This window comes from Rhyacophila brunnea, unplaced genomic scaffold (genome assembly GCF_057557595.1).
Source record: "Rhyacophila brunnea isolate RB1 unplaced genomic scaffold, BYU_Rbru_1.0 scaffold_6, whole genome shotgun sequence".
NCBI classification, from domain to species: domain Eukaryota; kingdom Metazoa; phylum Arthropoda; class Insecta; order Trichoptera; family Rhyacophilidae; genus Rhyacophila; species Rhyacophila brunnea.
In genome coordinates, this window is record NW_028233276.1 from 778,875 (window position 1) to 803,024 (window position 24,150).

At 31.8% G+C, this 24,150-nt stretch overlaps 1 protein-coding gene across 3 annotated transcripts in view; it reads right to left on the reverse strand.

Annotated features, from left to right (window-relative positions):
• Nucleotides 1-1,131: 1,131 nt before the first annotated feature.
• LOC147065069 (scavenger receptor class B member 1-like) overlaps nucleotides 1,132-24,150 on the reverse strand; it is a 180,006-nt gene continuing 156,987 nt past the window's right edge. For all 3 annotated transcript variants that reach the window (XM_085956271.1, XM_085956272.1, XM_085956270.1), the window contains exons 7-11: nucleotides 23,806-24,006; nucleotides 18,570-18,806; nucleotides 5,134-5,248; nucleotides 3,801-4,096; nucleotides 1,132-2,083 (exon numbers count right to left, since the gene is read on the reverse strand). In XM_085956271.1, the coding sequence (XP_085812397.1) occupies nucleotides 1,271-2,083; nucleotides 3,801-4,096; nucleotides 5,134-5,248; nucleotides 18,570-18,806; nucleotides 23,806-24,006 (1,662 nt within the window). In that variant the 3' untranslated portion in view covers nucleotides 1,132-1,270. The remainder of the gene's footprint in view (nucleotides 2,084-3,800; nucleotides 4,097-5,133; nucleotides 5,249-18,569; nucleotides 18,807-23,805; nucleotides 24,007-24,150) is intronic.

Sequence of the window (24,150 nt, forward strand, 5' to 3'; positions counted from 1 at the left end):
ACAAGACAGTTTATTTAGAATAATGTCGTAATATAAGGCACATATTAATTATAATAATTCAATATTATAGACCCTGAAAATGACTAATCATTCACAACTGCACGTTGAGTAAGAAAAGTCTCTGACATATTTTAATAGCCCAAAAATGGAATGACATTCTATTAGTTACATCTGTCCATTTTGCTCACCATGCCCTCTATTCTCGCAAATATATTTTATTATTTTATTGAAGGTGTTATCTCTACACCAGATAAATGACAGCCTCATAAGAAAGCATACAACACTAGTAGTAGGAGTGCTAGTAGGAGCATCTGACCACAGAATAAAAGCATACAATTTAATACAAATTGATGACCATTTATAATTTGTAGTATTTTAATTAATCAATACGTAACTGCCTAAAAACATCACAAATGTATTATTAAATTTAAAGATGTACTCATATAAAACATGCGTTCGTAGAATAGTTTCCTCATATTATTACGTAATTATTCTATGGTTATTTTGATATATAGACACTTCTTTCGAAGATGACAAAGAGATTTTTGAATAATTGTTAGTTTTAAAGTATTTTATGTGTATAACTTGAAATCTTTTGAATTATATCAAATCCAACCTCGGAATTGTGACCATTTTCTGTTTGAATAAAAAATATTTATTTAATGTTTTTAGATACCTGTAGATTAATTGTGCCCGTCTCTGGAAAAGTTAGCGTTATTCTAAAATCTTCGTTTTCAGATAATAGCATTTTGTACAGGACACAATAGTTAAAAAAAATAATGCAATACGTAATGCATGTCATCACTCTGATGCGTTTTATATAAGGGAAGATTAAATAACGATTTTTAGTTGGTATGTAGAATGTGGACCAAATTTATGGTGTCATTTCAACAGATTTACCGTAAAAAAGCGTTATCGTGATAATGCTCATTTTCCAGAGAAGGGCACAATTAAAACATTATTAAATGTCAATAAATTATCAGTAAATTGTATTAAATTGTACATTCTATATTCTGTCTCTAGGTGCCTCTAGTTTATAATACATTATCACTGCACTTTACTTATTTTTATCTGCATTAGATTGACAAGTATCTCAGCAATTTTAAAGCACACATTGGATATTCACTTTAACATAACCATATTACAGGCAAAACTATCTACTATTTGGTGACAAAATAATTAAATTATATTAATGGTGTATTTTAAAAGCATTGTCTAAATTCGTTTTAAAATATAATCACTCAAGCTTTTATAGTATATAGAAAAATAGCTAAACTTGTTCTTCTGGTAGTTCGGCTAGTCTGGATAACGGATCCCATCCTTCCATTAAACTCATTCGTCGAGCTAAATCGAGAGATTTCCTCCTTGCGGTCTCGTCTCTTGGTCCATCAAATTGGCTTCCATCATCGACTACTTCTAAATGACAACAATCCTCATCGTCGGAAGCGTTCACTCTCGAATATTCACCGACAATTCCATCACATTCTTCATTACTCGATGTGCAGGACTCTGTATTAAAGCCTTCGTTATGATTTGCATCTTCGTTGGATTCGCTCGAGCTTCTGGTGTCGTTTAATTTGTTCGTTAGACTTTTAATATTCTTACTGATTCCTTCAATATTTTCTTGGAGCTTATTACCAAGACTAACACCCAATTCCATTATTTTATCTGCATGGATTTTGATTAAAGATGGTCGTCTTTCATCTGTTACGGGAGGTTGTTCGACTTGGTCATGTTCACCGTCACTGGTATCTGAACCGTTTTGATCAGAAGTATCAAGGAACGGAGAAGCACTGTCACTTCCTTCAGTCAAAGGAATCTCACATGGTGCATAAACTCCTTGTATTTTGGCTTCAATGTCCATGGATAATTTTCTGAGCGATCTGACGTAGTTATTTGGAATGCTGTGGCTCTTGGAGTGTCGATTGGTGCGATATCCTCGGAACAGGAAGTAGAATGCAACCAGTAAAAGCAGCGGAGCAGCTATGAACTCTATCCACATTATGGCGCTTTCCATCTTTGGTAAGATATTGAGGTAAAGTTTGAAACGGTTTGATAGGTGTTCAGGTAGACTGTACAAACGCTGAAATAATAAAAAATATACATTATTTATTTTACCATGAAATAAAAAATTAAAATTGTTTATCTACAGCAAACAAAATAGAATAGTGTGGTCAGGTTTCAGAAATTCGGGAATATTTTTTTGAATTTGGAAACAGTTTTTGAAATAATTTTGAATGAAAAGGGATCCTTATACCAACAGAGGCACCTAACAGAAAAATACGAAGCTTGCAACTTGAGACATTTTTTTGATAATTTACAATTTCAACTGTATTAATTAATAAAGATGTATCTGAAAACATTAAAAAGATTTTTTCTTTTATAGTCAAAGATAAACTTACAATTGTAAAAAAATGTAATAAAATGTGAATTTCTTGCAGGGTCCCATCTTATTATTACATTGTATTTTATGATCATATTTATTATTAAAATTTAGTTCATTAAGTTTTCAATTTTTCTACGTTTAGAATTTTGACTAATTCATCGTTTTAATATTTTTTATATTTATTTTAAAATTCATCGATTATTTTAAAAATATAAATGTGTATAACTTGAAATCTTTTTTATTTTAAATAAACTTAAAAAAAATCTTTTTAATGTTTTCAGATACATATTTATTATATTATCAAAAAAATGTCTGAAATTGAAAGCTTCGTATTTTTCCGCCTGGTGCCTCTGTTGGTATAAGGATCCCCCTTAAAATATGATTATTATGTTCACTCATTGATTATTATGATTATTGGATCAATGCATGGTCCTGAGAGGAATATTAGTTTGTAGAGGCCTTCATCTAGCGATGGATTTATTCAGGCTGATGATAATAAAACTTATAAATATAGCAATGCATATGATTGAGAGGAATGGAGTCAACTTGGTTAGGCCTTTATTCTATAGTGCGGTGCAGTTGATCCATACTAAAATGATACTAATAATGAAATGGATAGGTATATAACATGATCCAACAGTGGATTGATTAAGGTTGATGATGATAATGACAATGTAGATAGGTATATAATATAACTAATTTTGATAACACAATGCATCGGATCGAAAGGAGTTTAGTAGGCCTGGAAGGGTCTTCATCCAGCAGATGATGATAATGGATTAGGATTGGGATTGATGGATGAGAATAAAAAAAATCAAGTTTGGATGTTTTATTACCTATTATGTTTTCGGAGAGCACAATGTCTCTCGAACAAAGACTCTAGAGACGTTGCATAAAGAATTACACAATTAGAATTTGTAAGTAGGCAACACCTTGGCTATGGCTTGGTATAAAGAATTAATTTTTTTATGTTATTAAAATTATTGTATGATTCATTTTGAAATTTTTAGAGTTTAGGATCACGAAAAATGCATGTTTTGAGTAAATCTCGGTTTCGATAATGCCGTAATCATATTTATTGGTCACAAAAAGTTCTATAGTCTATACTCTATATCGTATTTATTTGCGTTTATCCCTTAAATATGTTATTGTAGATAGGCCCTGTGACCCTAAACCTTCGATCAGCAGCGTAGTTATCTAAGCATTTTCTTCTGGAGTGGGTTGCTATCCTTGGTTGGAGGGGAGACTTTTATTTAATGTTTGCGAAATTCAAAAAAAACTCCGATTTTAACAGCAGTGTAGTTATCTAAGCATTTTCTTCCGGAGTGGATTGCCATCCTTGTCGGAGGGGAGACTTTTATTTTAAGACTGCAAAATTTGAAAAAACACTGATTGCTATAAGACAGGTACTTACAATTTCAAACCATAGCAACGGTAAAACTAGTCCAGAGAATACAGCCGCATCTCTAACCGACTTCAAATTTGAGCTCAAGGCCATGTTGATCTGGAACCTGGCTGTGACATCCAGCGGCAGACCCGAATCAGGCTGGATCCACATCTCGGAGCCGTGGAGTTTTGGGTCAGGGGATAGACCTTCCACCTTCTCAATAAGCGATTCGTTAGTGTTCAAGAAGTGAGGGTAGCTGAGGGCGATCGGAAAACCATAGTAGCAGTCAGTCACATCGATCAATCCGGCTGGGAGACACTTTCCTGAAATCAAAGCGAACAAGTATTTTTAAAATTTTTAAGTATGTTCAATCCTAAGAAGATCATAATATGGGCTTCCACAGGGTGGAGGTTGTATTAAAAGATTTTTGTTTATACGAGAAATGGATATATGCAAACAAACATTAAAAAACAACATGTGAATTTTCCAGGTCCGAGATTGTAACCCGGGACCCGCGATATTATAAGCCGTACCTTATAAACCTGACATTATAAACCGCTCAGCCATCGTGGGTGTTGTGTCATTCGTGGGGTTACTGCCAAAATTTGGTAAGTCTCGAAATCATATTGAAGTTATGCCATCTCAAATCAGGCATTTTTTGTGTTTTTAGGTGCATATTCTATTATATCGGTGACATTTAATTTTTTCTAGCATACATATTTATATACATAGACAAATAATCCGTTGTTAACTCTAAATACCTAAATTATCGACATACCAAGTTTTGGCAGCAACCCCACAATTTGGTCTTATTAAAGGTAATCAGAGTTCATCAGAATCTATTTGTTTTCTATAGGAAGTCCATAGGTTTGTAAACTGAAGAATTCATAAAGGTATAGGCCTGTTATCGAAAGTTGAGGTAATCACAGATACGAAAGATTGTGTGTATTGGTGTATTTTTGAATAATACAGTATTCTTTTACAGGCTGTTCATTTTTTGATAAGTTCGATTTATTTTTCCTAAATCAAAACAAAGAATCTCCTTTTTTAAAAGTCGATTTAAAAAATTGAAACATCCTGTTTGTAAACAATGCGTCTATGTGAGAATTCTGGTAGCCTCAACTCTGGTTGTGCTACCTATACCTACATAATAATATAATACCTTTGCACAGTATCATACACAGGGAATAGGGAAATGCAATAAAATGAAATTTGAAAAAGTGGACATTTTTGTTGTTTTTATGCCAAGGTCTTTCATACGCGATATGACGGTCCCATCACTTAGTTTTAAAAGAATCTTTAAAAGTGTTTTGGGATGGTATTATAATGAACTTTAAAATAATCTTAATGGTTTATTTACCCTGTCTGCAGTAGCACTTGTTCCGGGAGTCCTTGTATCCATTGTCCAGAGAATCTTTTTCGAATACATACTTATAGGCGTGGAGACCACCGACGGATGCTTCATCGTCGTACACCTGGAAAAAAAACAAAATATACATATATTATACTTTGTTACTTTTATTAGCACATCAGTGTAGTTATATCTATATTTTTAGGGAATCATGGTTGAATTGGTAACCGTATATCAGTGGCGAGGGGTAGAGATAGGCTGTTAAGATTCGACATAAATAGTGCACACTAAACTTTGTCAGTCACAATTATTTGTTTTCGTTAAACTAATAAAACAATATGCAGATGGTGCTAGTTAGTTTTTGAAATTCAATTAAACCCTGACTAAACCAAACCACAATAGTTTAGGTATGCTATGGGGGATCCGACAAAAATAGTGCACACTTTTCAGTCACAATTATTTGTTTTCGTTGAATTAATCATACATATTACAGATGGTGATGGTTAGTTTTTTTTTTAAATTCATTAAGCTCTGCCTAAACTAAACTATAATCGATAAAAAAATATTCTTATATCTATAAAATATCTAAAATGACATACGGTTTAATAGCGAAATTTTATAGATAAACGAATATTTTTTGACTATTATCTACTATGGCTTGGATTAGGCAGGGTTGAATAAATATTACCGACACACCGTAGTCTTAATTCAATGAAAACAAATACGTTTGACTGACAAAGTTTAGTGTGCACTTTTTATGTCGGATCCTAACAGCCTACCTTCACCTTTCGCCACTGCCGTATAGCGTATGTATATAATAAATAAAATGGGAGCCTGTTTTTGTAATATACAAGTAGTGATAATGATAATATTGATAATGTATACCTACATTAAAATAAATTGTCACCGGCATATATGTAAGGAATTCGATTCCTATCCATAAAAAGTTCAAAGCTTTTTCAGAGCAAGGTCATAAAAGTGTTACGAAATTAAATAAATTGTACATAATAATATACGCATTGCATTAAAAAAATCGTGTTTATTTGGTATGCACTGTGTTTGAGTAGATTAACTTTACATAATATGAATAACTAAGTGTAGAGGCATGAGTTCCTCCATCCGAATTTAAGATTATACAACTTTAAATAAATATGCAGATGCTTGCCTAATCTGACTTATTTTTTTAACATTATGTATGCATTTGTAGTTTAGCCTACTTTATTGAGTAACATAATCGTAATATGTCAAACAAAACTGCCACAATTTTAATTACGTAATTAATCAAAATAGTTAATTATGGTGGACTTGTTTTTTTAACCCTAATGATGTGATTTTACTTATGCGATGATTGTAAATGAATTAAAATGTATACGCACATTTAAATGGCAGTAATTTTACTTGTGCGATGCAGTCACTACTTAAAACTTTTTTCCGGACACTCCTTGATGAGGAGGTCGCCGTCTGACGATGGCAATATCTTTGTCAGGAAAGACAACCATCAATAGAATTTACTATTGAAAAAGTCACACATGTTATTTAATCAAACACATATGTAATCTAAACAATTAACTTTTACATGGCGATGATGTAATTTAAATTACATTGTATAGGATGGTTTTATTTATAAAATAGAAATACCTTGGCCCCACGTTGGGCGCCAGTTATAGAATGGTTTTATTTATAAAATAGAAACACTTCCGGTGATAGTATTTATTCAAAGTTCACAGAGATTTAATCAATAATAACAGAGAATACTTCAAACGGTACACGAAAATAGATTAACATGATAAGATGACTCGCTAGACCAAATAACCAGATGAACTTCCCAAAAGATTAGTTCAGTTCAGGTAGGTATCACATTTGACAATTAGAAACCAAACTTATCACTAGAAATGAATCTCGATAGTGTAAGGTGCTTAGTTTCAAAATAGAGGACCCGTAAGATCAAAAGGGTCAGAGCTAATCAGAATCTGGCTGTAAGACTGTGAGAGATATCAATTACGGAGTAAATACGTCCTAGATTAAATACCAGGCGTCCAGTCAATGGGCCACACCATCTATGGGTCTCTTTTCGAAGTCACGCCGCTACAATTATAATATTTTTATGCTAGGCCTAATATGGTGGGACGCATTGATGGTGTGCCGTGACTGTCTGTCTCCTCGCAATGAAAGAAGGCACCCGGAGTGATGTTAGATAATAAAGTCGGTAATATCAGGATAAATCGTATTCGTATTGTAGGTACGAGCCAAGGGATTGCTTGCTTTTGTAAAGTGTGACGATATGATGAGGCAGCTCCATTTATATACGTTTACATGAAACAAGACAATTTTGATGGATATAAATTTTTTATAAGTACATACTTATTAGGGACATGATGGTGGTATCACACACGGTTGACTAATAGAAGATTGTCGGCCTGTCGCGAGTGCGAGTCCGAATCACACGTCTGGTAAAAACACATAGAGACATAATATCTTTTCAATATGTGATTGATCCAGAGTAAGAACTTAATTTTAAGACTCCTTTACTTTTCTTTTTAAGACTCCTTTACTTTCGGCTGTATGGATATTATCCGTGGCTCTATCCGACTGATTTTCTCTTAGGGATGCTTACATACTGTAGCTTAAAATTTAGAAGGGATCTTTATTTAGCTACATATTTTTTTCAGACTTATACGCGGCGTAAATGTGAACTCTGCCATTCTTGGTGGTGTTGGCTTGTGTGTCTCTAATTACCTTAGGAATCGAGGGCATCCGTTGTTTGTTCTCCCACTGCGCAGAGCTAACCTGCCATTAGTAATGCCAATTGGGAGGGCAGTGACCATGTTTAATGAAATCGCTTTGGATATTGATATATTCCAATTACGTGAGGTTGAATTTAGGTGGACGTTGTTTTATAAGTTTTTAAGATATGATCTATCAAAGTTCACTCTGTGTGCTTCCATCTACTTTTATTTTGTTACTTATTTTATTTCTTATTTTATTACTTATTCTCTGTATTTTTATTTTTAAATTTATTAACACTTATTTTATGTCATGTCGTGAACGCTTTGAATTTATAATTTGTTATGTTCATTATATGTAAAATAAATAAATTTGATTTGATTTAATATGTTAATAAAAAGGCCATGGCTTCCTCTGAGGGGGGAGGGGCTGACGTGGGGAGTCGATGAAATATGCGAGATAAATACATCATAATGATGTTGTAAGATGCAAATTTTGATTGTTTTGTGTTGATGCTCAACAACTCCATAATTCAAGTAGATGTATTAAAACTACAAAAAATCGCTTAAAAAACTGAAGGCCCTTACCTTTACCTCTAACACAATTTTGAAAACGCTTCTGTTGTGTGTCACACATGCCATTAAACTTATAGATATAGGTAGGGGGGCCCGTTTTAGGATGTGGGGGCTATGGAAAGGGATATAAATGCACATGATTTCTATATACCCACCCGAGTTTCATTGGTTTTATGGATTTAAAACAATGAACACGCCACTTTACTGTAATATACTATTATATAATATTATCAGCTTTTATGGCGGTGTTCTTACCAACCCCAATAACCGAAATAATTAGTAAGTACAATGTTGTTTTAGACGATTTAATTCTACGCCTGGAGAGTATCCACCCTTAAGTCGTGATTCGCGGGTTCAAGTGCCACAATTGACAAAATTAACATGTCATTTTTTGAATGTGTATTTGGTCTAGAGCAAAAACATAATTGATCAGGAAACAACTAATAATAATTACTTAATATGAAGTGTTTCACTGTTTAGAGCCATTATATTAAAGTGGTGATTTATACATTGTGAAAAAGATAAGTCAAAAGAGAAAAATCGAAACCCCTAAAAGGATATGACCCATTCTAGCATGTAAAAATTAATTAACAGTTGTACGTTTTTTTTATTATTCAGTACCTTTACAGAGTTGTTTATGAATAACATAATATTTACACGTCAAAAGCTACACACGCATTTGACTCGGTATTTTTTTCGAATTGAGGCTAACTTATATGTAGGTACTACCTATCAAAAATAATCTATCAAAAACCATTATGCAACAATTCCCAAGCACAAGTTAATTGGGTAAGATGTGATAATAACCGATAACTTACCAATAATAAATAACTAACAAATATCTCATACGTAAATAACTGTTGCAGTCAACAGGTTTCGATTTTATTTTGAGAGTTCAGAAAGTTTATAAAAAACCAGTTTCGTTCATTCGACGAGGAGCAGTCTAAGAACTAGCGATATGTTTTTTTTTTTAAATAAAAATAAAGTATGTGTCAAATAGTATATATTGTATTCCTATAAGTCGTATATACTTATATTAGGTTTTATTATTTTATTTATATATCGTCGTCTAGTAACAAACTTTTAAAAAGTGAAAACTAACCCTTTTCAATAATTTAAACAGTTATCACAAAATATGTAGGTACTGTCATTTCCCTCCATTTTCGAAAGTGGTGAGCACGCTGTCACTTTGTTTCTTTGTATGGATTTTCGTCTGGATTCAGGACTTGGAGGTGGACACATAACACACCGGAATTGTGATCAGAAATGACAAGTTTTATTTAGGTTAATATATACTAATGGTTACATTTTTTATAATTTCTTTTATACGTAGTGCGAGTTAACAATGTTTACTGTCTGGCAGTCGGCCGCGTATTCCCCGCCATTTTGGTGTTTCGCTTTCAGCGAGAAGCGTTGTCGAAAAACGGCGACAATTGCGACGTTGCAGATATTTTTAAATGGCCGTGATTTACAGCATTGCCGGCTTTATTATTATTTATTTTCGTGATCAACCCTTACTATTTGTTGGTTTGATACCGATTTGGGCCTTTCCAGATTCACAGAGACATCCCCAAATGGGGGCCATTTGGGAATGTAACAGTATCTATGTAGTTTTGGTCTCACTTCAGTATAAATTATCGTATTTTATCGATCGCCATAAGTAAGTTACGGGAAGCCAGCAGCAAACAAATTTTGAAAATAGCCGATTTACCGAATGGGTTATTTGTTAGATTAGGTTAGGTTTTCATTCTTTAATTCATGAATGTTGCCAAAATCGGCTATGAAAATTAGCACGGTTCCCGCCTGGCTTACGGTAAAACGACTTGTATCGATATTTTTGCTATATTAATATTTTTGTTTAGGGCTATACCTCAGTTGAGGCACGGTTTAAAAAGATCATGGCTAGGCGATGCGCGGATTGCGGGTCGCGGGTGCAAATGACGCATGCCAAACGAAATATAATTTGTCATATAAATCCAACATGCGTCCATTTAATGTTCTGTTTATTGTTCTATCAGTAACAATAATAATATATTCATTGTTCTATCAGTAACAATAATAATATATTCATTGATATGTTTTCTTTTTAAAGTAAATGAGTAACGTTTTTAGTCATCTTTACACGATTTAAAAATTAATACCCCCGTCGCCATCACGAAACAAATTGACGTGTTCCCATCTCGATGTTCTCTCTCCGTCCAAAATTTCGTCGCGCCTATAGTTGAAAATTATTTGCCGTTTCACTGATGTATCGCCTTAATGTTTCACGAATACCGATATTCAAAAGGAAATACCGAAATAACGGCATTTGTATTTTTATCCGGTATTACAATACCTAGTTACACCCTTTATAAAAGAAGTATGCACCCACAATGTAATTAATTTCATACCTTAATACAATGTCAATTATTGTTTTTAATATAAGTCCACCTAATAAAAACTTATTAACTATTCCTCATATAGTCATGATATTATATTTGGTCAAGTTGTGAAGACAAAAAAAAATACAAGACAAGACCTACAATTAAATCATTTTTTTTATACTGAGTTCAAGGGGACTGAAATATAATTCGAACAAGTCACTGACACACTTTTATCTACTTGTGCATATACCTAATACGAAATAAAGGTATATTATTGTTATTATAGAATTTTCGTATGCTTGTAATCACCATTTATAGACATCATTGGTGAAGGGTGGAGGTAGGCTATTAAGATTCTACATAAAAAGTGTACACTAAACTTTGTCAGTCATACTTATTTGTTTTCATTGAACTAAGAACACAATAATTTGCATATTATGTGCTGGTTAGTTTTTAAAATTCAATTAAACCCTGCCTAATCAAACTCATAATAGAATATTATGCTATGGGCGATCCGGCAAAAATTGTGCACACTTTTTCAGTCATACTTATTTGTTTTCATTGAATTAAGAATACATAATAATACAGATGGTGTTGGTCAGTTTTTCAAAATTCATTAAGCCCTGCCTAACCAAACCATAATCGATATTTTTTATTCGTATATCTAAAATTATGTGTGGTCTAATGGCATAACTTTAAATATTTTATTAACAATTTTTTGGACTATTATCTAATATGGCTAGGATAGGTCAAAGTTGAAATTGAATTTTAAAAACTAATAAACACTATCTACATATTAATAATTGTAGTTTTAGTGCAATGAAAACAAATACGTTTGACTGACAAAGCGTAGTGTGTACTATTTATGTCGGATCTTAATAACATACCTCCACCCTTCGCCACTGATAGATATCTACAAGTTATGACGATAAGTTTTGATACATCAATATGTATTAAAATATACTGTTTACTACTGAAAGATTGTTGGGGTAAATAAGTGTAAATTTTTGTTTTATATTTAAAAAACATTACATGAGAATCTTAAAATTTAAAACGTTGATAAACATATCGTATGCCATCGTTATAGAATGATTATCCGCTGAATGAGATATATTTTTATTATATTAAATTTAGTTCGGTCAAAACACCAAGTTTGTGAGTTCACACATCAGCTCTCTATGATAGTTGTAATCGCGTAGATGTTGCCGCATCATACAGCGGTGACGATGGACATATAGATGAGGCATAACCTTTTGCTTCTCTTAGATCTACTCCAATTCAAAACGATTACCACTCTAACTAATCAGACTCCATATAAGTATGGAGCATCGATTGAAAATAAGGTAACTTTTAGTATGAAATTTGACGAATAATTGTCCGTTATAAAAAAAATATCACCATTACGCGTTATAACGTGTTCACCGCTTATAATTCTCGGAATTGGCCGAAATTTGATATCACATAGTTTTTTTTGAATATGGACATTAAATCTTTTTATTGAAGTTATTCTGGGTTTCCATATTATAAAATTCGTTTTTAGAAACATTTTTTATTTTATTTTTAATTTTACTAAATTATCCCATAAATTTATTAAAGTAAACTTACGTTTTTGTTGTTAACCCATTCGCATAATTCGAGGTGTAAATATAATTAACTAGATTTTGGTCCAACACAACCTACGACATAATTTTATCTTTTTCCTTTGAAGATTTCTCTAATAGGTTGCCTTTAAAATTCAAAGTTGTCGCTTTTTGTTTAAGACTATACTTCAGTTGAGGCATGGTCTAAATCTAAAAAGATCGTGGCTAGGCGATGCGCGGATTGTGCAAATGACGCGTGCCAAACGAACTACAGTATAACCTCGTTTTTACGTGCCCGGAATTCACGTTTTCCCGGCAATTGCGTGTATTTTTTTCAGTCCCGGTGTATTTCAGTACATTTAATACCCGCATTTACGTTTTTCTTTCCCGCGATTTACGTCGGAAATATTCAAAATATGCGAGTTACGCGCAATTGACAATGGATTGGGTCGTGACATTCGAACGATTTTTCAATAAAAAATTTAATTGAATGTTGTTTTTTAATAAAACGTTATTTTTTTAGAAACATAAAATTTAAATGTTCTTTATTTCAATACCCCCCTTTTACATTTTCCCTCCAATTAGGTTTTTTTTCTTCAGTCCCTTAAAAAACGTAAAATAGGGGTTATACTGTATAATTTGTCTTAAAAATCCTACATGCGTCCATTTAATGTTATGTGTATTGATATATTACTAATAATAATAGTATATTCATTGACATGTTTTCATTTTTAAATACATACGTAAAGTTTTTAGTCATCTTTACACGATTTAAGAATATTTTCATTCGACGCCATGACAAAACAAATCGACGTGCGCACACTTCGACTGCCGGTCTCCGATTGGCGAGTCCAGGCAACGAGTGAGAAATTTCGTTGCACCTACTGTTGAAAATTATTTGCCGTTTCACTGAAGTACGCTATTAATGGATTTTCGTTTATAGTTTGAATGTTATAAAAGTGGTACTTATTACAATTTTTTTAAAAATCTTCGAAATATGTAAGAAACTGACATAATAATCATATTATCATGAAGTGCCTCTTGTCACGCCATGAGGACCCTATCGACCAATTTATTAATTAAAATTCCGACGGTACACGCAGTATTTTGTATTAAATAATCATCTTACATAAAATGCAGTTGAGCAAACTGCATTTCGAAAACAATCAATCAAAGAAGTGCGCTTTTAATTGTTTTCCATTTTAAATGCGGTTTTTCGGCTGCGTTAAAATACAGCACGCGAATACATATTATATTGTGATTATGACGTGACGTTTGACTTATGTCAGGGGTGGTCAAGGAAAATCAAAATAGGATCGTCTTAAAATCTGACAGCCGGCCTAGGACATAAATTAAGAGTAACACAGTAACACATAACGATCAATGTTGAAAATTTAGCTCCGGTATAAAATCAGAAACAAAGGTATCTATAACCTAACGAACCTTACCCACGTTTTATATACAGCGAATATTATCGCGTGAATTTGTGCCGTGCGATAATATTCTTTCAATGAAAGAAAGAGGTATCAAAGTATTGGAAGACCCACCAACTAGACTAGATGGATATAAATATATTAGAATGCCGGCGGACTAAGGTTAAAATTTATTAAAATAATGTAATTCTTATTAGATCCTAAAAGTATATGCGACAAAGAGAGACACACTCAATTGTGAGAAAGAGATATAAAATTAATGGGTGAGATCAAGATAGTTTTATGGCTTGTAGGCTGTAAGAATGTATAGAAAAACTCATATGATTATAATTAAGTTTTGAACAAATATAAAAAAAGTGACGATGAAAACTTATTGTGATTAATTATCTATGTTACCAAACAGGCATTTCCTTTTTACTTACTGTAATATTATCAATCTCGTACGGTAACCCAGGTAACATCACCAGAATTGACAGAAATTATTAGCGGGTATTGAAAATTATATTATTTTTCATAATGATTGTGCGACCTTATTTTTATCACCCCTGAAATGTCATGATATAACTCTCGTGTACCTATACACTAACGGTCATTTAAAAAATGCGTTGGACATACTGATAATAAATAATTAACTAGTAAATAATTAATAACGAAATAACGTTTCGTGGACCCTAAATATTCATTGGGGTACCTACTATTAATTTCTACTAGCGTGGGCCTAGTATTAAAATGCTGTACTGTTACCTAGGAAAATATTATTTAAATTTCGAACAAGCATAGATGAAGCAAACTCACCAGTACAATCAATGATATATTAATTTAATCAAGTTATCTATGTTTATTTTAAAATCTAATTTAAGAATAATAATTAATATACATGTCGCATATCCAACAAGTTGTTTTTTTTAATTGTATCAAATTGTAAGTAGCTAAATAATTTTATTTAAATGTTGTCTGAAAATCCATAACTCCATCTACATTGGCAGTATATTCAAATTTATAATTATAATACAAAGGAGTAGAATTAATATGACGTATCGCTTATCATACAATGTATTATGTATGTCATTAGAGAAATATCATACATAATTAGAAAACACTTCTGAGAAATATATAATCACTTTTTGAAAAAAAAATACGACACAGAGCTAGATTTAAACCTGCCCCCCTGGGATTCGCGCGCATGTGTTCTAACTACTAAACTATGTGTGTCTTATATGATTGCGACGAAGTTAACTAGTGTCTTTTTAGAATTTTGTCACTGAAACACTTTCTAAATTTCGTTATTGTTGACAGCCAGCTTTTGTACTTTAAATCAACGAATTAATAGTTACCGTAATTAGCTACTAACCGGTGTCGGGATCTCTCCATATTTTAGTTATAACGTCCTCGCATTTGTTAATTATTTAATAAACCATTTTATTTATATATTTAAAAAATATATCTATCAAGATAAGTGCATTTTGAATAATAATAATGAGTCGTATATCTGCCATTCGGTCCTGTTCTGATTATTTTTAAGTGTAGTAAGTACTGTATATTGTGTATTATTTTAATTAATGCAATGTCTTTCCATCAAAAATTGACAGCTAAGTGAATAAAAAAATATATATCGATATAAATTAATTAATTTTTACAGACAAATATATAATTATATGCATACTTTACATATTAAGCAATTCGTTATTGCGTTAATTTAGTTATAAATGTTTTGACAAGCCTCTGCAACAGATAATGTCAAACAACTATCGTACGATCTACTCAATTACTAAATTATGTGCTGAAAATCAACAGCTGTATATTAAATTCTTTGCTAAAGCACTAGGTCACTATCAATAATATTTAAAACCACAAAGTTGCACAAGCGCTGTGTTAATACAACAATAGTACGACTAATTATTTTGCGTTTGGGAAGAATAATAAAGTCAATAATTTTAAGGGTGGAGGTTTGTATTAACAGATTTTTTTGTTTTTATGAGAAATGGATGTCAGCCACTGCTCAAACTATTTTGACAATTGTTTCTTGAACCAAAGGTTTAGTCTAGAATCGAATAGTATAAAAATATATTAAAAGATAAGTATAATTAGGGTCCTAAAAAAAATCCTTCTAAATATACCACTGAAAAGTTTATATGATAAGAAACGTCTTTAGTCGATGAATCAGTAGATGAGGTTACAATATACAATATCAGATTAGCAGACACATAAAAGTTTAAACGAAAACCAACTATATACCCATCGTAAACACTTCACTTCTTATAGATGATGGCTTTTTATTGCACCAATATTAATTTAATGCACAATAATATTAATTGTGGTATTTTCATTAAATTTCATGATTGTTAAAATGCAATCGGCGAACAGTTACGGATATATAGCTTTATTGATAACAATATGTTTGTTAGTTTTTTCTTCTTCAGGATGTTCATTATAAGGGGACTGTTCTCTGTAAATCTCTAAGTTTACAATTTTAATACAATAACACGGCATTGCATTAAAAAAGCACCACCTTTATTCCAATTAGGGACAGCAACACCGGTATTGCAAAACCGGTTTCCCAGTTTTTTTTCGATACCGATTTTAAAAATCAGACAGTACTGTTATATTCTTTATTAAACGTGGAAACAAAATGTATTAATTAAAAGTTAAACAGGACAAACATCTCTACCATATTTTACCTTTACTTATTTACAAAGGTTAACACCTGTATAGATATTTTTGCGATAGAATATTAATATGTTTAAGAGATTTTTATATCTACATTTATTAGTAGATACTTACTTCTTTTAGTTTCATAATATATTTCACGAATTCCTGTATTAATACCGGTATTCAATATGAAATGCCGGTATTGGTATTTTCATTCAGTATTGCAATCCCTAATTCCAATGTACCCACCGCAAATGGTCAATGTACTCACTAGAGGTGGTTACACTATAACAATCTAGATACATATTGAGTGGACAAAAAGCCGCCCGAGTGAAATTAAATTAGTATAGGTACCTAATGTTATTGACTTAGCTATTTTTTTTTTTACATGCAATTGCCATTTCAAAAAAATCATTTAAGATAATAAATAAATATTTTTTTGCACATTCATATGAGCCGAGGAAATAAAACTTGTGGCGCGATTTTGACAGCCGGGGGGTCATTTAGCAACTGAGCAATTTGTGCTCTTTCCGGTTTTAACATAAAGCAATCGGTAATATTTTTATTCGATACTGTGATGCAATTTTGTTTAATTTATTTGGCACACATGATTGCCAGTGTAACTTTGTAGTGACAGAATTAATTGAGTTTAATATATGGTCAGTTTACGGTAAGTAATTGTTTTATGTTATAGTGATACGACATCGTGATAATAAGATTTTATTTTTTAACACAATCATCTATTAATTAAGGAAGTTGAATTTACAAAATTGTGATAGTTTTATAGACGATATAATAATAAAACTGCTGCCATAACTTATCACCAATTTTCTTTATACTTTTGATGTCAAACAGGCAAAAAATTATTTCCGGAAAGTTTAGTTGATAGTTTTCTTTCAAGGTCTTATTAAAAAAAATGTGAAAACTGTTCCGGAACATCTTTCAATAATTTTAGATGTAAATTGTACGAATTATTTATTACGTTAATTCATTCACGTTGTATTCCAAAGAAGAAAAAATACTTCAAATAAATTAATTTAATGCCATGTCAATGTATTACTATTATAAATGTTTCTTTTAATCTTTATTCATCAGATAAAGATTTTTAAAACAGCGAAAGTATTCATAGTGTTCGCCAAGTATATCGAGTATATCAAGCCATTCAATTGTATATCACGGGCATATGCTGCGTTATAAAAAAAACCCGAACACGAAGTAAAAATCTATTAAAAAAAATACATTATTCTATGTGTATTTTTACACAATGTGTCATAGTCTAAAACTTCTAAAACGCGCCAAAATCATACAAAAAAGATGTTTGAAACTTAACAATTTAAAAAAAACTTATAAATTAAAGTGATATGAATAATATCTGTTGATATTATATCCAATTTTAAGTGAGTTGAAATGGGTAGATTGTTCTAATTTTAAAATATAATTTGATAGAAAAAATAAACCCACGTCAATTGCCACTAATATTGATTTGTGGGTTTATTAATTGTTTTATAATTAGGCAAAGACGATTATATGCATATTGTATGAGATGATTGAGGGGGGGGGGCATTGAAGTAAAGGAAAGAAGTAAACGTTGAAGATTTGACTAGAACACGTGGTACATAGGAATTGTTCCTGAGCCCAATACCGAGATGAGTTGTCATAGGTGATCGATCACCTAATCCTATAGTAACATCTATCGACATAAAATAAAACTAACGATCTCAGTCGATAATGAAGTACTCGTCACTCGAGCTTATAATATTATATTGTATTAAATATAACAAGTAGTCGATATCAGACCTTTCAATCAAGCAGTCCACAAAGAATCTCTCAATTGAATAATTGTTACTCGCATACTGTGTTTGTCCGCAATTAAGTATCAAAATAATAAAGCCATACTATCATGACGTAATCTATATGAAACAACAAACAACCATAATAAAGTTTATTTGTAAATTATGTATTCATTTAAAAAAACAACTAAACTTAGCATGCAGTTGGTCTTTATACCGTATTAAAATAACGAGCTACTAACTATAACTGGCGATCCCAACGGAAAATGATGAACAACTTTATAAAAAATATCTCATTTTATGACATATTAAAACTATCAATTTTGCTTACCATTTCAGCGGCTCTGCAAAGGGATTTTCTGTAAAACAGCAACGTGTCATTCTTCTGTATGCCTCCCTTGAACTTGGTGCCATCGGAAGCCATGTGGACGTTGGAGCAATGGTCCGTGGTCTCTGATTTCCAGTGAGGAAGGTTTCTCTCTCCTCGCCAAGTGTCCATCAATCCAGCCTTACTGGCATCGTCGGCGCCGGTGAATACTGTCTCGAAATCACTCTCAAAATCGTACATCTGAAAACGAAAGCCATACATATTATTATCGTGAGTGCTTATATAAATACACTTATCTTCTTATTGGAAGATGGACATCATTGCCTCGATTATATCTCTGTACATAGCTGTTAAATCATTATCGGAGGTTATCCAGCATAGAAGTCTTTTTTTCCGATACTTAGTCATTCTAGTATTCTTCCCTGAACAATTGTTCGACTTTATAATATTTACTATTATCAATGCATTTATACGGAGATGTGTTTATTGATTAATTCAAAATATTGTACCCATTTTTAATAAGGCCAAGGTATTACGTTATTAACGTATCTGACACCAAACTTGACAGGTAATTGAAAGTAGAAAAATCGTGCTTTTCCTACAACAATATATCGTCACCTCAAGACTACAGCTAGACAACTTCGATTTTTAATATAGTTGCAAAATTTGGAAAAATACATATAATTGGGTAGAGTTAGTTCTCCTGTCATTTCATCGTGGCATTATGTATTCCGTCAGACATTCAGTTTATTCATGGTGGAAATGCATTGTATTATTAATTTAATTTAATAAAACGCAAATATTTTCATTCTACTAATAATTAATAATATTTAAGAATGTTTGGTTTAATTATCCTTTTAATGAGGTACTTATTATAAAATATTAATATGTCATTATATTCATTTTTTACACAATTTCGTTAAAGTTAATACAGCTACTATTTGCTCGATTGTCCATCAAGTGGTAATAACGTATCATTATAATATTTTAAAGTTTGTAAAAGAATTATCAATCAAATGTATCATGATAAAAAAAATATTATAATATGTGTTGTTGTTTTGTGTGTGTTTATTGCTTTATATTTTTGTTTTATGTTAATTATTAAGAATGTTTAGATTTAGTATTTATTTATAGAATGTAAAGTATAGTATTTTAATGAGATATTATGAAATTTTAATATGCAATTTTATTCATTTTAATTACTAAGTGTTATTGACATAAAAATATTATTAAATAGGATACATAAATGATAAAAAAATAATTGCGTTTTATTAAATTGAATTAATAAGATATTCAGTCATCTCATATATAATAAAAATCATTTGGATAATATATTAAGTATTATTATTGTTTCGAAGGCAACTGCTATACTTAGTTGCAGAATTTTGATAGTTGGTCTTATTAACTAAATATTATTCACTTTTTGAAAGCTTTATATATAATAATCAATACAATTTGGAAACTCATCAAAAACATACATAGTCTTGAAAAAAATCACAAAATGTCAATGTGCTATACTAATTATTTAGCCACTTGCATCCTACTCCACTGTAAACTACTGCTTACGGTATGTTTCCAAGGTGTTTCCAAATATTAGTTGAATAAATAAAATAGTTTCATTATAATAATAGTTCCTGTTGGGTTGAATTTATATCACGGGTTCCCAACTCATGAGCTGCAAAGGGGCACTATTAAATTGTAAACTGAAAACAAGATTGACTTTGTTGACTTTAAAAGTTCAAACTAAGTCGGAAAGTAAATCCTAAAAAAACTCGGCAGTATGATAGAAGAATTTTAAGGTGACTTGAATTACAACCTGAAAGAGAAGATTGCCTAAGACGCTCCCAGCGCAATTTTGAAGAAAATTACGGTATACACCAAATGACATTGTATACACCCGAAAGTGTATGGATACGTGACGAAGAAAAGACAAAACATGCGTGTATCAAATTCGGTAATATTTTCAAATAGTTGCCTAGTTGCAAAATTGAGGCGGAGATCTGAACTTTTAAAATTAAACGGCGATGCTTTATGGTTTGACATTTTCAACAGGTTGTGTGTTAAAATAAGTACCTATTTGGGTAACGAAAAAATGAATGGATTGTACCAACACGTGTAATTATATTTCATCCAACCTTGGCAGATGACCTCCACGTGAGAGAGATAGTAAAATATTAACTTGAAGATTGTAGTAACACTCTAATAATCGTATTAAATAATTATATTATAAAGAAGTTTTTAGGTTATTACGACGTGTAATAATGTCATATGAGATAAACTGTCATGTAATTCAACCAAAAACACTGATTCAAGATTTGATCAAGTTAGGAAATCATCATCAGCCGGGGTCGATACACTAACTCCATGCACTCTTTTAGGCCCTTAGTTCTTCACTGCTATACACATCCACCGAAAATCCATCCAGCGGGTTTTAATCCATTCTTGTGGTCGCTTCGTGCCCTTGGGCATGTATCAAATTGGTTGTTTATTCGCCAAATGACATACCCAACTCACTGCTATTTCATCTGTCATTGCGTAGGTACTCAAGTCAGCCATCTTATCAATTGCTTTCTGTTTCCAACAACCATATTTCTATGCCATGTTGAGCTACTTATAATTTTTGGATTTATCTAACATTAAGGAATAAGGATCCATGTAAAAATATATACGTGAACACTGGTAGCATACATTGGTTGAATACTTTACACTTAAGATACAATACTAGGTTACTTTTGAAGATGACTATCCAGCCACCCAAATATGATCAATACTAGTTTCGTTCTTCGAGTCATCTAATTATACTACCACTGTTAATTTACATTATCTGTTGTCTGGTATGGACGTAGTTGTTGATCCGTTTAATTTGAGTTCTATTAATGAAGATGCTTTTGGTCTAGCAAAGCAGCAAGCAATATTTTAAAGAAATCCTTATTCTATGAAATATTTATTATTTTTGTGTAGTTTAGATTTTTCTCTGTGTTCCAAGTCTCTGCAAACACCCTCCCTTCTCCCTCATATACTCTAACCCTGAGATGAAGGACTCCTCAGCACCACCACGCCACATCCGGCCAGGAGGAGTTCCCAATACTTAGTAATTACGAAGAGATTTTTATTCAAATTGCAATCACACCCAGCTGATGCCAATAATCCATCTAGAATCTAGATCACAGGTACCTAGTATGTAAGAATATTTGTAACTAATATAACTTTTTACAGACTGATAGGTATTATTGATATATCTCATTAGTTAACTCCATTAAATTCCCAATACGTTGCTTGCTATTGTTCCCCAGTATTGACGATTTTACACATCTTGAATGTAGTATTTGTTGATTATTATTTAATGATCTACTATTAGGGTTTGACGATGTATAGATACGCATATTGATTGTGTTATTACGTTTTAAGTGATTTATTATATAAGTTAGAATTAATTATATTTGTCGTCATTGTGTATTTACCTGTTGGTGAGTGCACATAGTGCCTGAAGATGCCGAAAGGCGAAACCCGGGTCGCAAAAAAACAGCTCAAATGGAATAGTACAAAACTTAAATCCATTAGAATTTAAATTCAAATTCCATCAAGTACCTCCGGTCGATAGTATTTATATTAGATCACAGTTTTTGGAATTATTGTCATCTTATATTCTCGGAAAGACATTTTCTTTTAGATTCATTCAGAATAGAGAATATTTGGCACTTATGGCACTATGTCACATCAGGATCTTTGGCACTTTGGCACATCAGTATTTGTTTTTATCGCCGAAAATTGTAAAAATCTTCAAAAAGTTTGCTTTTGATTGTGTATAGTCACATACTATGCCTTTCTAATGTCTCTAATGTCTAAATCTCTAGTCATCTATTTTATAGTACGTATTTGATTTTATAATATTAAAGTAATATGTATTTTTTTTCATTCGTTTAGTTGACAATTTCTAAGTCCTATATCGTTTAAATTGTAAGTCATTTGTATATTAAGCCTTTATTCGTATCAATGCAATCAAAGTGCATTCAGTATTAAGCAGACCTTGATAGTTTCCGGTATGGTGACACAAAAAGAATACGACAAAAAAACTAATTCAATATGTTGTATTGGAAATGTATACAGTGTAACCTTAAGACTGCTGGTTACCTTTGGGGAATATATTATATTAGCACGATAAAATAGAATGTTTTCACAAAGTGCCGACAACATTGAAAAATATGAAATTCAAATAGGAAATGGATGTTTATTTACAAATGAACAACAACTGTCAAATGATAGATTATCACTATGGAAAGAAATAATTCTTACTTGACAATAGATTATTGTAAAACTCAAAAATGAATAGGTGTATCGACGAAAAATACGTTTTGCTCTTCTTTATGGTTAAATTAATTAAAAGAATATTTTAACATGAGTATACTTTTGTACATTCTATGGGCCGTATGTATGAGATTACCAAATTCTTTATAAGCTATTTAACCGATGTTCCACCATATAGCGTATAGCACTGTTTGTGACGTAAGGAATCTGACGTCACACGCCATTCAAAATGACTGCTTCATCTGTCACTTTCAAATGTCATTTTAATAATGCATTCATTACAACAAACGTTTGCTTGAGACCCTCGTTCATTTTGTAGACTCTGTAAAACATTTGCGAACTTTAAAAACAGTTCTTAGTCGTGCTATCCTTTCGTACAGTAGAATTATAAAATAAATGAGATAAAAAAACTGATAAATTATTTAAAGTTCATAATAATTATTCATGTATAATTATTGAATTTATATGGTACCGTTCGCACACTTTCAGACACATTTACATTTTCAAAATTTTAAATTAATGGCTGGGGAACGAATTTTTATAAGTTTGCCATTATTTGGACGCTATGACATATTATGACGTCACATCGTGACGTCGCTAAACAACGAATTACATTTTCACTCATGCATACAAATGAGCAGTTTATAGCCTATAAAGTATTTGGGAATCTCATGCATACGACCCTATATTCAGATATAATAGTATATATATATATGTACTTAGTACGTACATAAGTCTATGAACAATCTTTACTCATTCAAAATGAAAAAAAATGATCAATTTGATGAAATTCAATAAACAATCTTTTTGTTCAACAAATAAGACACAAGATTTGAGAATGCAACATTCTATAAATTGAATATATATAATTTAAAAACATATCATGCATAGATACACTATAAAAAATTATTTTGTATAGAAAAACTGTACTCACCCGATCGATTAGCCCCAGTTTATCAAACTTGATCCAACCAGGCAGGAAACTGTTACCAAGCGTGACGAGTGTGGAGGTATGCCCAAACATGAAAGCCTTGGCTGTCATGGACTCCAAGGGCTTGGCGCCCGTTGTCCTCAGCAGTCCGCTCAAAGCAAGGCGCGCTAGATATCCTCGTTCCGAAGCCACATGTGAGATACTCTGAAACATGAATATGAAATATAATATATAAGTTGTAGTATTTTAAATGTAAAGAAAAGGAAGATTGACATTTGTGGGGTCGCTGCCAAAAATTGGTAAGTCGATAATTTAGGTATTTATAGGGACCCTATAGGGTCATGTGTC